This window comes from Scleropages formosus, chromosome 23 (assembly GCF_900964775.1).
Source record: "Scleropages formosus chromosome 23, fSclFor1.1, whole genome shotgun sequence".
Classification (NCBI taxonomy): Eukaryota; Metazoa; Chordata; class Actinopteri; order Osteoglossiformes; family Osteoglossidae; genus Scleropages; species Scleropages formosus.
In genome coordinates, this window is record NC_041828.1 from 20,768,114 (window position 1) to 20,781,569 (window position 13,456).

The following is a 13,456-nucleotide window of genomic DNA, read 5'->3' on the forward strand; positions in this document are numbered from 1 at the left end:
GTACAGGGTTCAAATTAGAACACACCCCAAGTTCAAACACCCCCATGCAGCTTCATTGAAGTTCTGGTTCTCTCCACAAAGGAGCCCAAATCGCTAAGTCATTTGCAGTCAGTGCAGCAAAACACTGAGTATTATCTAGTTGGTACATTTATGACTCTCATTGAATGTTTTGATTAAATGTGTGACTTTTATCTTTAATTTTCTGCTCTAAAATAAGGATTTTAAAAACCCATTAAAGTTTCACCATAACATCTTACTGTGAAGTATTTTCAAACAATGTTTCACACCGAAGTGTTGCCAATCACTCTAACTTGCAGCAATGAATTATGAATATCATCCATTGATCCATTCTCAATAACCTGCTTTCCCAATACACAGTGATGAATGTGTTACCTAACACAGAAAAGGGTGTAAAACAGAATACATACAGAACTGGACTGCGCTCTACTGCATGGAAACTGACTCAGCTCCTTCTATTCAGTGTAAACTGTGTACCTATAAAATGCAGAAAACCCACATAGTGAAGGTGAATAAACAGCACATGCCAATTACACGCAAAGACTGTGTTTGTGTGTTACACAATGTGTCAACATTGTACTGTTAAGCACTTTGATGTATCCTTTATTATATATTAATTACACAGCAGATTTTTGTACACAAAAATCCTGCACTCTCACGTGGACAGAATTCTTCCCATTTGGAAATCCAACTTGACTCTGGGGTTAAGAGGCTAAAGAGTTATATGCTTTTAAAAAGTTAAAAAGCAAGACAAACACAACCTTCCCACCCCAAACAAGTCTCTCCACAACCTGCTGTTTGCTCTCCTGTCGCTACGCAAACACAGGTCACGCATGCTTGAGTTCCCCGCTGACACTGGCTGCAGTGAAGGTGTATAGCTGCAAACCGCAGATCACGTCCCTAGAAGTTGAACGAGGAATCAGACTGCCTGCTGTCAACATCTACTGACACGTCAAAGTGCTCCAAGAACGACCAACGCAAGCACCCCAAGGAAATGCAAGCAGATTTATTCCTAAACATCTTCCAGATTAACCTGACTGATGTAAATCTTTGTAAATGTTTATCTATGTAAATAGATTTTTTTTTTTTTTAATATTTGCACACACCCAGTCACAACTTCACATACATGAGCCAACATATGTTGTGTTACTAAATTTCTTTTCCTCAGTTAGAAAGGAGGAAAAACGGCTTGTTTTGGAAAGGAGAAAAAGACAAGGGCCTTGTGTCTTCTCCTTGTAGAGGAAACCCTAACCGTCACGATGAAAGAGAAAGACTATTATCACAGACGACCGAGAGCAGAACTGGGGCGATGCCTCACAGCTCTCTGCATGATCTCCCCTACGTGGCCAGCAGTGGGCGCTCTCACGCCTCTATTCCTGGCATCTAGTTGGCAGCGTGGGGTGGGCCCTCTGGGATGAGCGACGTGAAAAAAGTCGTGATGAAGGACCACGCAGAGGACAGGAAACCGGGGTGCGCAGCACTGTTGGGGTCCTCAGTGCTCTCCTCCCCGCTGTCACCGTCCTCGTCCTCAAGGCCCTCGTCCATCATCCGCTCCTTCAGGGATACAAGAAATACCATTCAGCCGAGCTCCACCTGCTTCTAACATTCAAAACACCTACCCCTCTGTCCCACAGGTCAGACCTTCATGAGTAATGTTCTGTTTAATTCCTTGAGTTTAGCAGCTCTGTTTCCAGTCTGTACAGTACACACCATCTCAGGAGTGAAGAAGCTGGGAATTATTCAATGTGCGACACAAAGCTGCCATCAGTGAAATGTTGGAATAGCAAAACAGAGCACACAGATTAAAAATCATTTTCCTACTTTTCAGAGCTTTCTTATTAGTAGGACTGAAAGCATACTTGTGCAAATCACAGCACAACTGCAAAGCAGCTACAGTACTGGTGCTTCACAGTCTGTAAGCTGCATGTTTGGGTGGGGGTTCGAAGGGTACATGGTGTTTTCTTGTTCTGCCCATGGTTGCAACCCAAAGACATCAGCAGAAGGGGGCATTGGTAAAGTACTTCTACAGCACCCATTAACATGAAAGCCATGGGAGTGGTAGCTGGGTCCAGTTCCATTTGACAGAACTTAACCTATTCTATATTAATCTCTTTGTACTTCTGCACATTATTACCATTAGCAAAATATGGTAGAAAGGTCAAAATTTCAGCTCAGAGGGGTATATAGTGGACAACAAATAGGATTTTAGGATGAAAAAAGGGTTTGACAGGTCTCCCCCCATCAAAACAATGAAGGAAGAAGGAGTGCGAGGACAAAGAGGGAAAACAATGAGATGAAGCACCATTTCCTGAATGTCATGGTGAATCTCTGCCTCCACCTCGTCCTGATTCGCCTCCCCCGCAGGGTGCTGGTGCTCTGCTTCGGGTCGGAACGGGAACCAGCCTGCCTGGTGCCTGGGAGAACAAGGCCGCAACCGGGCAACAGCAGCACAAAGAGGCAGTGAGATAAGGCAGTGAGAGAGATGCATGGCAGGAAAGGTGCACAGACAACACTCACAGGTAGAGCAGCAGCATGGCGCCCATCACCATGACGAAGCGGCTGAAGGACGAGTAAAAGTAGACGATGCTGAGCAGGATGGCTGCGCGGGACACCGTGTACACCCAGTCCAACCAGTCCCTGTTCAGTTCGTCATCATTCAGCACGGCCCCACCCTGGGCGTTCATCTGGATGTTGGGGTTGGGAGGGTGTGCCTCCAGGGGGGGCTCATTGGCTCGGACGGGCTGCGGAGGTGCAGAGGGGCCAGGGGCTGGACTCTGGGCGGTGGCAGCCTGGGAGGACGCTGCTGCTGCTGCAACCGCTGCTTGGCTTGGTGAGACAGTTATGGAGGGTGGGGTAAAAACACTGCGTTTAACTTCATTTTCATCGAGTAACACACCTACATAAACCACTTAAATTCCAATACTTATTAATTTTTCTACAAGTTTAGAAAAAAAAACTTCAAAAACAATATATAAATTAAACAAAAACAGAAGCTCCAGAACTGATTATGGTTCTGTAAAGATGCAGAAATGCTAAAGGTGCATGTATGGAGATGTTTACTGTGAAACAGCTGCAATGACAACAATTGTGTGGCTACAACAGAGCTTAATGAATGAAAGATATTACTGTTGAGAGCAAAGAATTACTTAAAACAATGTCAACACTAAATGCAGCTGAATACACAAGTGAGACCCCTACTGTCCACATCTACTGGATTACTTTGTGTAAGAACAGTATCATTTAACGTAATCCTGCAGAATGTGTGTGTGTGCTGGCTGTCTTGGTGCAGGTGAGAGAGAAAAACTTACTACTGCATGTAGTAGTGGCGTGCATACATCTGCTGCCACCAGAGCACCTGCAGAGGGTTGTAGGTGGGGTAAACTGGGAAAGGTCCAGAGAGGTCATGCTGTACGGGAACCTGGTTTCCTGGGTGCCTGAGAGAGGAGCACAACAGCAAGTCACCTCTAACTCACCCCAGCAACAAACATGTACACTCACACACAGTCCCTGCTGAGGGTCCTCATCTTACAAAAACAAGTGGGACTGGAAGTCTGCTAGTAACTCGCTTTGCTTGTAAATCCAACCACACCATTAGCTTCTGCTAAAACCTCAGATAAAACTATAATGAATTAAAAACTCCCTAAAAATTTATTCCATTTTCATCAAATACTTGTCTTATGCAGTGCTGCTGTGTTCAAGAACCTATTCTGACTCAAGAGGATCTAAAGTAGTACGGAGATCAGTTTGTCACAGGACTTTTAATAATGAAAATATACAGCACGGGCACGATACTTGAAACACCACATGCAACATTCTTGAGTGGTGGCATCTGGCCACTTCTGCTTTGCTTTATTGTCTAAACGATCAAAAGTATAACAAGAGACCTCAGTTTTTTTCCCCCACTAGGTAGGTTCTGTAGAAGTCCTGGATATAGATAATAAATAAAAGATGTAAGAAACTTTCCCTTTTTCAACTTCAAGCGCCATGAAAATTAAAACTAATTTAAAACAACTAAAAATATATATAGTTTCCACCAACACTAGGCATGAGCTCTCAACATGGGAAGTGAGTGAAGTTAATGTGGTCCAACATTCCACATCTGATTGCTGCCTGGCTGCTCTTTATTGCCAGCTCAGGACCAGATGAGGAAATGCAAGTGCCTTTCATGACAAATTCTTTAAAATAAGTGAATATAAATGATCATGTAATAACTGTGACCTTAACATTGTAAGTCGCTTTGGAGAAAAGCGTCAGCCAAATGAATAAATGTAAATGAACAAAGGGAAAAATGTTTCCTCAAAAATTTCTAACTGTGGTGTTTGTAACATAAGGACTCGGTCTACTTTAGTAGATACTTGATAGAAGTACTTAAGAAATAGTAAATCAGAAAGGAAACCAGCCACTTATGGCACCACATTTACAATAACTGGCACTGATACGGTAATTTTTCCTTCTACATGCTTTACTGCAACTGCTTTCCTGTGCAGTAAGGTGTCTCCATACTGCATTCTTTTGGTTCATACCCAGACAGGACTTCTGGACTGGGGACAGGTGGCAAACATGTCAGGTAATGGAGCTCTAGCATGTATGCACATGCACGCACACGCACACACAGAGCCAGGACGGAGGTGAACTGGACCGTGGACAAACCCCTGTGTGAAGGCAGGGTTGTGACTGTGGACATGGTTCTGTGTGGGGCCCGCACGGTGCCGCAGTCCGTCCGCACCCCCTGCTGCTGTAGCTGTGACCTGACCTTCTTGGCTGGGAGGTTCAGATGGTGAGGAAGCATCAGAAGTGTCTGAATTCTGAAGACAAAGATAAACAACTTATTGGCCTTCTTGCTTCATGTGTCTCTATAAAAAAAACACTTCTCATTTTGGTGATTGAAACTGGTTTGAAATGCAAGGAAAAGTCTTATTCAGTCTGAGTGATGTGAAACCAATAGACACACAGAACACAGCTGTTCTCAGGGAAGGAACACGAACTGAAGTGCAGCCTGGACCACGACTACTGTCTCCATAGACTAACTGTGATGCACAGTATATTGGTTTATTTTTAGACACATCTACATAGTTCTTCTGTAATTACATTATAATGCTGAGGAGAGATGGGCAGCTGCTGGCACTTGAAGCCCAGAGGTTTTCATTTTCTTCTCTTCTTCATGGCTGGGAGATTTTTGTTTTCCTCTCCTCAGCTACCAGCTATCTTACTGGCTTGTTGTTTCTAGCTTATTGCTGCTTTTATTTCTGTTTATATGGTCATGTGTGCTTAGTTGTTCCGTGTCATGTGTCGCTTTGCTAAGAAAAGAACTCTACAAAAAAAAACATTTTTATTGTTGTTCAAGTCACGGTACATTTTTTTTTTTTTTTTCTTTTCCTAAATCTTTCTAATTTTCACTTGAAAACCAGAAGGCATGAAAGATATTAGGGAGTTTTGATTTTTGTGTAATATTTAGAAATCAAAGTCCAGAACCTAGGATCCTGGAATCCAGGCAGATTTACAAAATAACCACAAGACTAGCTGCTGGTCACTTACCAACGTGCTGGGGGCAGGCATGCCAGGGGGACCAATGCTGCTGCCAGGCTGGGGGGATGCAGGTGGGGTGTGGGATGCACAAACTAGGTGAACCATGTGGTATTCGTCCTGCTGCAGGTTCAGAGCAAAACAAAGATAAATCAGATAAAGAGTGGACTATAAAACTGCACATTTCCTACTGAAATATATACCTGCTCAATGAATGCACCCGCCACATAAGTCATTACAATAAATTCCAAACCTTTTTGAAAAAAGAACAAAACTTCTGCTTATACTCAGGAATTTAGTTACTACTCCATGAGACAAAAGTCTGTGCAAAGTGCTTCCAGCACTTTCATAATCAAGAAACCCCACAGCGGCACAGCGAGTAGTGCTGCTATCTCACAGAGCCTGGGTGGTGTGAGAGAACATGGGTTTGATCCCTGCTCAGTCTGTGTGGAGTCTGCATGTTCTCCCTGTGTCTGTGTGGGTTTCCTCCCACAGTCCAAAGACATACTGTTCAGGTTCCCCCTTAGTGTGTGAGTGTCACATAGTGAGTGTGTTTCACCGATGCATGGATGAGTAACCCCTTGTAAAGTAGTGTATGTAGCAGTGTAGTCACCTTCGTGAATAAGGTGTGTGTGGGCTAGTAACACTAGATAGTGTTTGTTGTAAGTTGCTTTGGAGAAAAGCATCCGCTAAGCAAATAAATGTAAATCGTGCTTGGAGATGCCATCACAATGGTCAGGGAAAAGGGTGCTGTACTATAATGTTTTTCTCTCTTCTTGGAGTTTCAATGCCAGAGTAAGCTAGTGAGCAACTTGGGAACATCCTAATGGTAAGATGAAGCAAATAAGTGAGCAAGACAGTGGCATGATGGTTAGAGCCATCACCTTCCATTCAAAGGAATCAGGCTAAAATTGTGGTTCTGTTGTAGTAGATCAAGGTACATACCCTCTAGTACCTTTACTCCAGTAAAAATTACTCAGCAATCACTGATAGCATTTAATACAAGAAATGTGAGAGGACAGTCTTTCTGGAATGGTGGTCATTCAGCACTTGCAGAAAAAGGTACTTTATTCTTATGATGCACATGAGAAACTCCCTCTACAAATATTTGCCTGAATCAAGTATCTATATGAAAAGAAAAATTACTTGAACTGCATCATAATTCAAATGAATTCTGGAATATCTGGTCATCCTTCCAGACTTCTTCAGTAGTGCTACATGACCACCCTTTCTATAAAACCATGTATTATGAAACTGTATATGTTTGACATTTCTTCATATACTGTTTCTGTCTCAGTGTTACTGTGAAGCAGTTCTCTTCAGCTGATAATAGGAAAAATTATTCAACTCCATGAATGTGTAATAATGATAATGAAGTGAGCATGGTGCCTTGGCTCCGAACACAGGATTTTATGTGCAAGATCAAACTTTTTGGAACCTTTTGCATCTGCAGCCTTTAACGACTAGAGGATGTCATACCTTTCTGAGGACGTCTCTGAGCTGCAGGTGGTCGAGGAGCAGCCGCCCAGAGTACACCAGCCTCTGATCCTTGGAAGACTGGAGAGGAAAGAACAGAAATAACAGCACTTTTAACTGCAACCAAACTACCTGCTTCACCAATATGAGTGGACGCAAAGTGCTGACAGCAGTACCATTCGTGAAAGAAAAACAGGTAGTAGTAGTAGTACTCCAACAAAACCCACAAATAAGAAAAATAACTTATACTGTCACAATTTAAAAGAAGCTTTGTAGACTGGACTGATGTTTTCCTAAAATCGTCCAAAGAAAACACTGTCATTGTGATTATGTATTCAGCCAAAATTAAGTCCAAATATAAAAGTTGTGGGGGGAGTAAGTGCACCCACATCCATTTAGAATGTAATAAGAATCAAGTGCTGTCAGTCAAATAAACATGGTGAGTTGGTCATCAGGAGGTTATGAGCCCTTTCTGTAAAAGCAGAAACTGTGGGAGTATGGTCCAGAGGGTTCAGGTTGGTGTTTACTCAGCATTTCCAAGACAAAGGTTAACTGATGATCCCTCCTGCTGCTGTGCCTCAGTGCGGGAAGAGCTACAAACTACATGAGTTCATCATCCACAGGGAGAAGGATCATTTACAAATGGGAGTGTCCAGGCCACCCAGGAGGGAGTGTTCCAGCAAACTCAGCCCAAGATCAGACGATATTCAGGAAAAGGGTAAAGAACCCAAAAGGCACATCCAGAGATCTACAGGCCTCTGCAAACACAGTAAATATTGGAGTTAATCACTCCACTATTAGGAAAAGAATTTGAAAGGAAGGGCAGCCAGGAGAAGAAACCTTTTCTCCAAGAACACGGCAGCATCCCTTAGGTTTGCAGAACACAACTGGATGACTTCTAGACACACAAGACCAGATTGGCTGTAACGTAAAACACTGCACATCACAATAAGAACCTCGCTAACTGTGAGGCGTAATGATCTAGGGCTGTTTTACAGCCACAGGAGCTGGACACCTCATGTTCACTGAGTCCACCCTGAATTCCTCCCTATATGCTGGTACAGAGAGTAAGTGGATGAAAGTGGACCATGAAACAGGACACAGAGTTACCAATGTGCTTAAGATCTAAGACTGAATGGCCTAAAAACAGAAGAATGAGCATTTCAAAATGACCAGGAGAGAGCCCAGACTTCAAAACCATATCACACTGAGATCACTGCATACCTGCCTTCTCCACCCTCACTGACATCACCAGGGGCTGGCACAGATGCAAAAAACAAGACAGACTTACACGCATCTGCAAGATCACCTGACTTCTGAAAACTGCTTCTGAAATAACTTTTTGCAAACAAGCCCAGAAGGGGTAGGCAGCCAGCTGACTGTGGGTGTTGGAGACAGTATAACTGACATTTCTAGTGTCTGAGGTATGCAATTCTCAGCGTGTGGTAAGTTAGACATGCTTCCAAACTGACCTTAGATTCAGCAATGTCATATTACTTTGGAAACAAAGGAATTCTCCAGCTCACATACTTGGTTTACTTTCCTATGCAACAACTACAAGCTTGACATCTTCCAGATGTTTCCCCTCGGTAGTTCCCAGTTACCTTGCGACAGGCAAAGAATTCTTAGCCAGTGGACAAATGATCTGCTGTCACATGCATTGGCAGGAAAAAACAACATTCCATTCTTTGCTGCCATTCTGTACATCCTCTTGACAGCTGGTACAGCAAGATTGCTCTTGACTGTCACTGAACAGCAGTGTTATAGCACCGCTGAAAGAGATACTGGCTGTCACTTTACTGACTTGATATGTGAGTTTGTTAAATATTTTTTTTTCTTGGATCAAATTTACTGAAACACAAATTCCAACTTCTGGTGATGCATTTACAGTACTTTATCATAAGACCAAATGTTAATGTGTTTGCAACATGCCAGTGTCCGTCTTGATGCAGGAAAGCAGCAGAATTTTCACTCCAGAGACAACTAATCCAGCCAATGTGTATCTGCTACAGAAGAAAGGTTTTTCAAAAGCAGGTCAAGCCGACCAGAGGGCCACCTGGTTACTGCTTTTCTTTCAGAGACAACAGGATGCTGGCAACACTCTAGCCATCCCAGCAGTAAAAGGCTCAGCAATCAGAGCTCCTAACTCAGGAGTACTACTTTTAAATCAGCTTTGCACGACAAAATCACATTTCACTATTTGCAGAGGTTGTAACCGTGCTGCTGAACGTGAGGGATGTTCTAAACTGGGACACACCAATCAGGAGAGCCCAGACTCGTATGACAGAGATCTTAGCAATACACAGGACAGCATCAGCTGAGCATTATGGTTGGGCAGAGATCACACCAAGGAGTAGCTCAGATTCACAGTACAGCCTAGAGTTCCAGAGGCACAGCTGATTATCATAGCAAAGGACAGTTCATAAACACCAGTCTGACCTCTCCCTCCATCGTCACCACACAGTGAAGAGACACATGAACACAAACAGGAAGTGAGGCATAAATACACCGCTTACCATACTGGCTTAGTATCGGAGTACCAAGCTCAGACCCACCAATGGGCATCTCATTTCTACATCTGGCAGGAGAGCTGCCTACTCACCGGTTTACTAGGGTAAACTTTGGAGAGGTGCGTCTTCAGCTTCTCCACTGTCCAGTTCAGAAAACAGTTAATTGTCTGATCATCGTACTTTTGGTTGGGCGCCTTGATGACCAGCGTGACAGGACTGTCAACTACGCTTTGGTCCATGTTTCATAGTAAGGACATTGATGCTGAGGAACTGGAGTATGTACTCTCCACACTGACACAATGCGCTCGGCCCCCACTGGATCCTCTCACGCTCCCTCATACATCACAGCGCTGCCAAGCAGGACCCCTGAGCCAATGACGCACACCGTCCTGCACTCAATGGACAAGGTGAGCTTCTGGATGGAATGAGACAGATAGAGCAGGCAGTGCTGGGAACCCTGTAAAAAAACAAAGAAGGCAGTTTGAGATAATGAAGAGCAAAAAAAAAAAAAAAAATCCAAGTAGACAATTTTAGCACTCCAGAATTTATCTGAACCCATCAAACATTCGTGCGGCTTCTACATGGGCAGTTTGAGACTCTCAATATAAAGAGCCAAATAACTACAGCCACAAAAAAAGCACATTTAAACAAATCAACTTCACACATTATTTAAGGGAGACAGAGAATGTTATGTGATGGCTCAGGAGACAGAATCCTGACATTGTCAGAAATGCTGACTTGCGATATGTTGAAAATGCTGCAGGGAGCTTTTGTATGTATTAGTGTTTTTACCAATATATAGTGGCAGGGGGGCTATGGAGCGTTTTGTCAGTCTGTATGGAGTTTGCATGGGTTTCCTACAGATGCTCTGTTTCCTCTCACGGTCCCCCAGGTTTCCTCCCAAAGCGTGTCTGGTGAATTGGTGACTAACAAGTGTGCACATGTGTGTTACATTACTCTCTAGTATAAATAGGTAAATGGTTCCAGTATTTGTTCACGCTTTTCTTCAAAGAAATTTGCCATGCTAAGCAACTTCCAGTGATTTATCCTTTTACACTGCTGGGTAATGTTTACTGTATCCGTTCAGGGTAAATATCTTGATCAAGGGCACTACAGCAAGAGGTGAGATTCAAACCCAGGCCCTTCCAGTGCAAGGCAGCAGCTCTAATCACAGTCACCTGCTGCCCCTTATTTCCTTACTACTGTAAATCACCGCAGGCATCATCCAAAAAAGTAAGTAGTATCACTGTATGTCGCTTTGGAAGACAACTAAAAATTAACAAACATAATAAAAGCACTTGAAACATACAGACTAACGCGGATTACATTGCTAATGAGGATCACGTGCCGCAGGTAAAGCGAAAGAACACGGAGCACAGCAGCAGGTGGCGCAGTGGCTAGAGCTGCTTCCTTGAATCCTTCCACTCGACTCGACATACCAGGGGTTCGAACCCCGCTGCTGCAGTGTGTCTGAAGGTACATGCCCTAAATTGAGACAGTAAAAATTACCTTGGCTGTGTGTGTGTAAGTTGTATACACATCATCATGATCATCATCATCATGTGTCACTGTGACATGATGGGAAAATTTACAGCAGTAGCAGCTGAGGAGAAGTGGACGAAACCCAGAGCCGAACCGCAGAGCGCCACCTGGAGGGAATGAAGAAGCGAAGCAGCCACCCTACGCATCGACAGAAGAAAACGAACAGTGCCCCAGTACCGTACGGGTTCGTTCGTATCGTCGCCATGATCCGCCAGAGAGACTCCGCTCCGCCACCCGCGGAGCAGGGTAAGAAAATTGCTCCAGTACCACTATTTAAACGCGCCTGGCAGCCTCTCCGCACTTTAAACAATCAGCGACGCGCCCTCACCCTCTTTATCCGCCCTTGTTTCCTTCGGCTGCGGGCGCCGACACCCAGGTTCCACTCCCGACTTGTTGTTGTGCAAGATGGCGTCCGGCGCACGAACGGAAGTTGCGTCATCCTGCTCTCGCGCTGCGGTTGGGGGGCAGGAAACAACGAACAGCTGACGGTTGCGGGTGGCGCGCACGGCGCTGGTTGACACGCTGTGGATGCGTCAAAGTCGGTCCACGTTGCTGAATGACAATTTGCATAGGCATTTAAAAGTTCTCCACTACATAACCAGGCGAGGTTGTCAGATAAGCATGTGCTTAAAAGTCCTAATCCGAGGAGCTGTGTATAATATCACCACTTAGTAAGTGCTAATCACACACTCTTACAAACCATGAAATGATTTAATTTTGGCTTGTAAAAGTCTATGGGCTCGTCCGGGATTTGAACCCGGGACCTCTCGCACCCTAAGCGAGAATCATACCCCTAGACCAACGAGCCACATAGCGAAAAACAAATCCTTATGGTTTTCCAAATACCGTAGTGAAAGTTTTGCCACGCGGGCAGTTGGAAAGTGAAACGTTGCTGTGTTTGACCCCTAGTGGCAGTACTGCGTATTACAGTCTTCAGTAAACAAGGGGAAGTGCTACTTCCTGGGAACCACCAGGTAGGTCCAGCAGCGACAACTGTTCCAAATCCCCTTCTAGGGACATGTTTTATTCCACTGCTCTAATTCTATGTGTTACCCACAATATACATTTACAAGAGTGACTGTAAATTAATAGCTGGTAGCATAGTGGGTAGAGAAGCTATCTTTGGCCTGAAAAGTTGTAGGTTTGAATCCCCTCTCCAGCTGTAGTACTCTGGAATAACATATTTGTAATTTACTTTGTAAATACTTAGTACCCTTGTGCAATGTACTTACCCTCAATTGCTTTAGCAAAAATTACACACTTGTGTAAATAAATGTAAGTTCCTTTGGAGAAAAGTGTCAGATTAATGTAACTGCAGTGATGTTAGTGTTCTCATACTTTACAAATAGGGTCCATATAAAGTTTACAGTAAATTCAGCATGTCACAGTTTTATTGCTAGAATTTAATTTTGACAAAAATGTTAAACACTTTAAAATTGCCTGCTGTAAAGACCACATTTGAGAACCACTAGACTATAGAACAGCTGATTACTGCAGTTTGTCATTATGACAAGTTTATAATTGAGGAGCTGTGGATGTGGACACGGGCTGCTCAGACTTAAAAATAGATTTTTGAATAGTCACAAATTAAAGTTTAAGGTTAGAAGACACATATGACAAAAAAAGCTGTGGATCATATTATGCAGACAATAATCTGTAAGAAAAGAATTGTTAAGAATCAATTAAAATGAGATAATTCAAAAATATCCCCAGAAAGTAGGTATAAAACATTTACTGCATAATGCTTCACATCCTTTGCCATATTATGGCAAATTCAGATGATTGCAGACTGCAGATTATTGCCATAACCAAAGATGAATTAGATAATATGGAGTTCACTTATTATTCATACTTACAGTTAGATACAATGACTCCTCTTCAACTGATATTAAATTCATTAATATGATATGTAGCATCTAGGGAAATGGTTTTAAAGATTACACAGGTTGTGCTCTATGCTTGTGTTACTTTAAATTATATACATTAATTTCTTGTAGCAAAAATATAACCCAGCATTTCACCAAATAACTATTTTAGCTCATCTCTCCACACCACGCTGGATGTAATAACACATTTTGCAAAATTTATTGGAAGTAAAGTTGTGGACTCCTGTTTGGCCAAAAAAGATGTGAGCAAAGGGCTCGTCCGGGATTTGAACCCGGGACCTCTCGCACCCTAAGCGAGAATCATACCCCTAGACCAACGAGCCGTTCTCCTCAAGAGCTCCCAAACAATTGCCACGTTTTCAACATCTGTCCTCTCGTTAACCGTACAGCGCAAACTCTGTCTGATAGCGCCCCCTAGTGGCGCAGAGTCATTATTACCGCAGTATTCAGGAACCGCAGGCAAAACACTTGGAAAAAGAGCATCTACATGTTCAGGCACAG

The 13,456-nt window shown here is 43.4% G+C and overlaps 1 protein-coding gene and 2 non-coding genes across 3 annotated transcripts; all 3 read right to left on the reverse strand.

Moving 5' to 3' along the window:
• Positions 1-1,009: 1,009 nt before the first annotated feature.
• On the reverse strand, positions 1,010-11,521 carry herpud2 (HERPUD family member 2). The gene is made up of 9 exons (XM_018765852.1): positions 11,398-11,521; positions 9,620-9,984; positions 7,021-7,098; positions 5,554-5,664; positions 4,669-4,823; positions 3,327-3,452; positions 2,536-2,844; positions 2,321-2,432; positions 1,010-1,572 (listed from the first exon to the last, which is right to left on the reverse strand). Exons 2-9 carry the CDS (start codon positions 9,764-9,766, stop codon positions 1,402-1,404), a joined length of 1,209 nt encoding a protein of 402 aa, XP_018621368.1. The 5' UTR covers positions 9,767-9,984; positions 11,398-11,521; the 3' UTR covers positions 1,010-1,401.
• Positions 11,522-11,805: 284 nt separating this feature from the next.
• Positions 11,806-11,877, reverse strand: trnap-agg (transfer RNA proline (anticodon AGG)). The gene has a single exon. It is a non-coding gene; the product is annotated as a tRNA-Pro (tRNA).
• Positions 11,878-13,206: 1,329 nt separating this feature from the next.
• On the reverse strand, positions 13,207-13,278 carry trnap-agg (transfer RNA proline (anticodon AGG)). The gene has a single exon. It is a non-coding gene; the product is annotated as a tRNA-Pro (tRNA).
• Positions 13,279-13,456: the final 178 nt, after the last annotated feature.

What these genes read in the sequence shown, in the direction of transcription:
- herpud2 (XM_018765852.1), bottom strand. Translation starts at nt 9,766, where the DNA reads ATGGACCAAAGCGTAGTTGACAGTCCTGTCACGCTGGTCATCAAGGCG. An exon ending in AAGTTTACCCTAGTAAACCG is followed by an intron (nt 7,099 to 9,619) that starts GTGAGTAGGCAG and finishes TTTCCTCTCCAG; the next exon opens with TCTTCCAAGGATCAGAGGCT. An exon ending in GCCATGCTGCTGCTCTACCT is followed by an intron (nt 2,433 to 2,535) that starts GTGAGTGTTGTC and finishes TTGTTCTCCCAG; the next exon opens with GCACCAGGCAGGCTGGTTCC.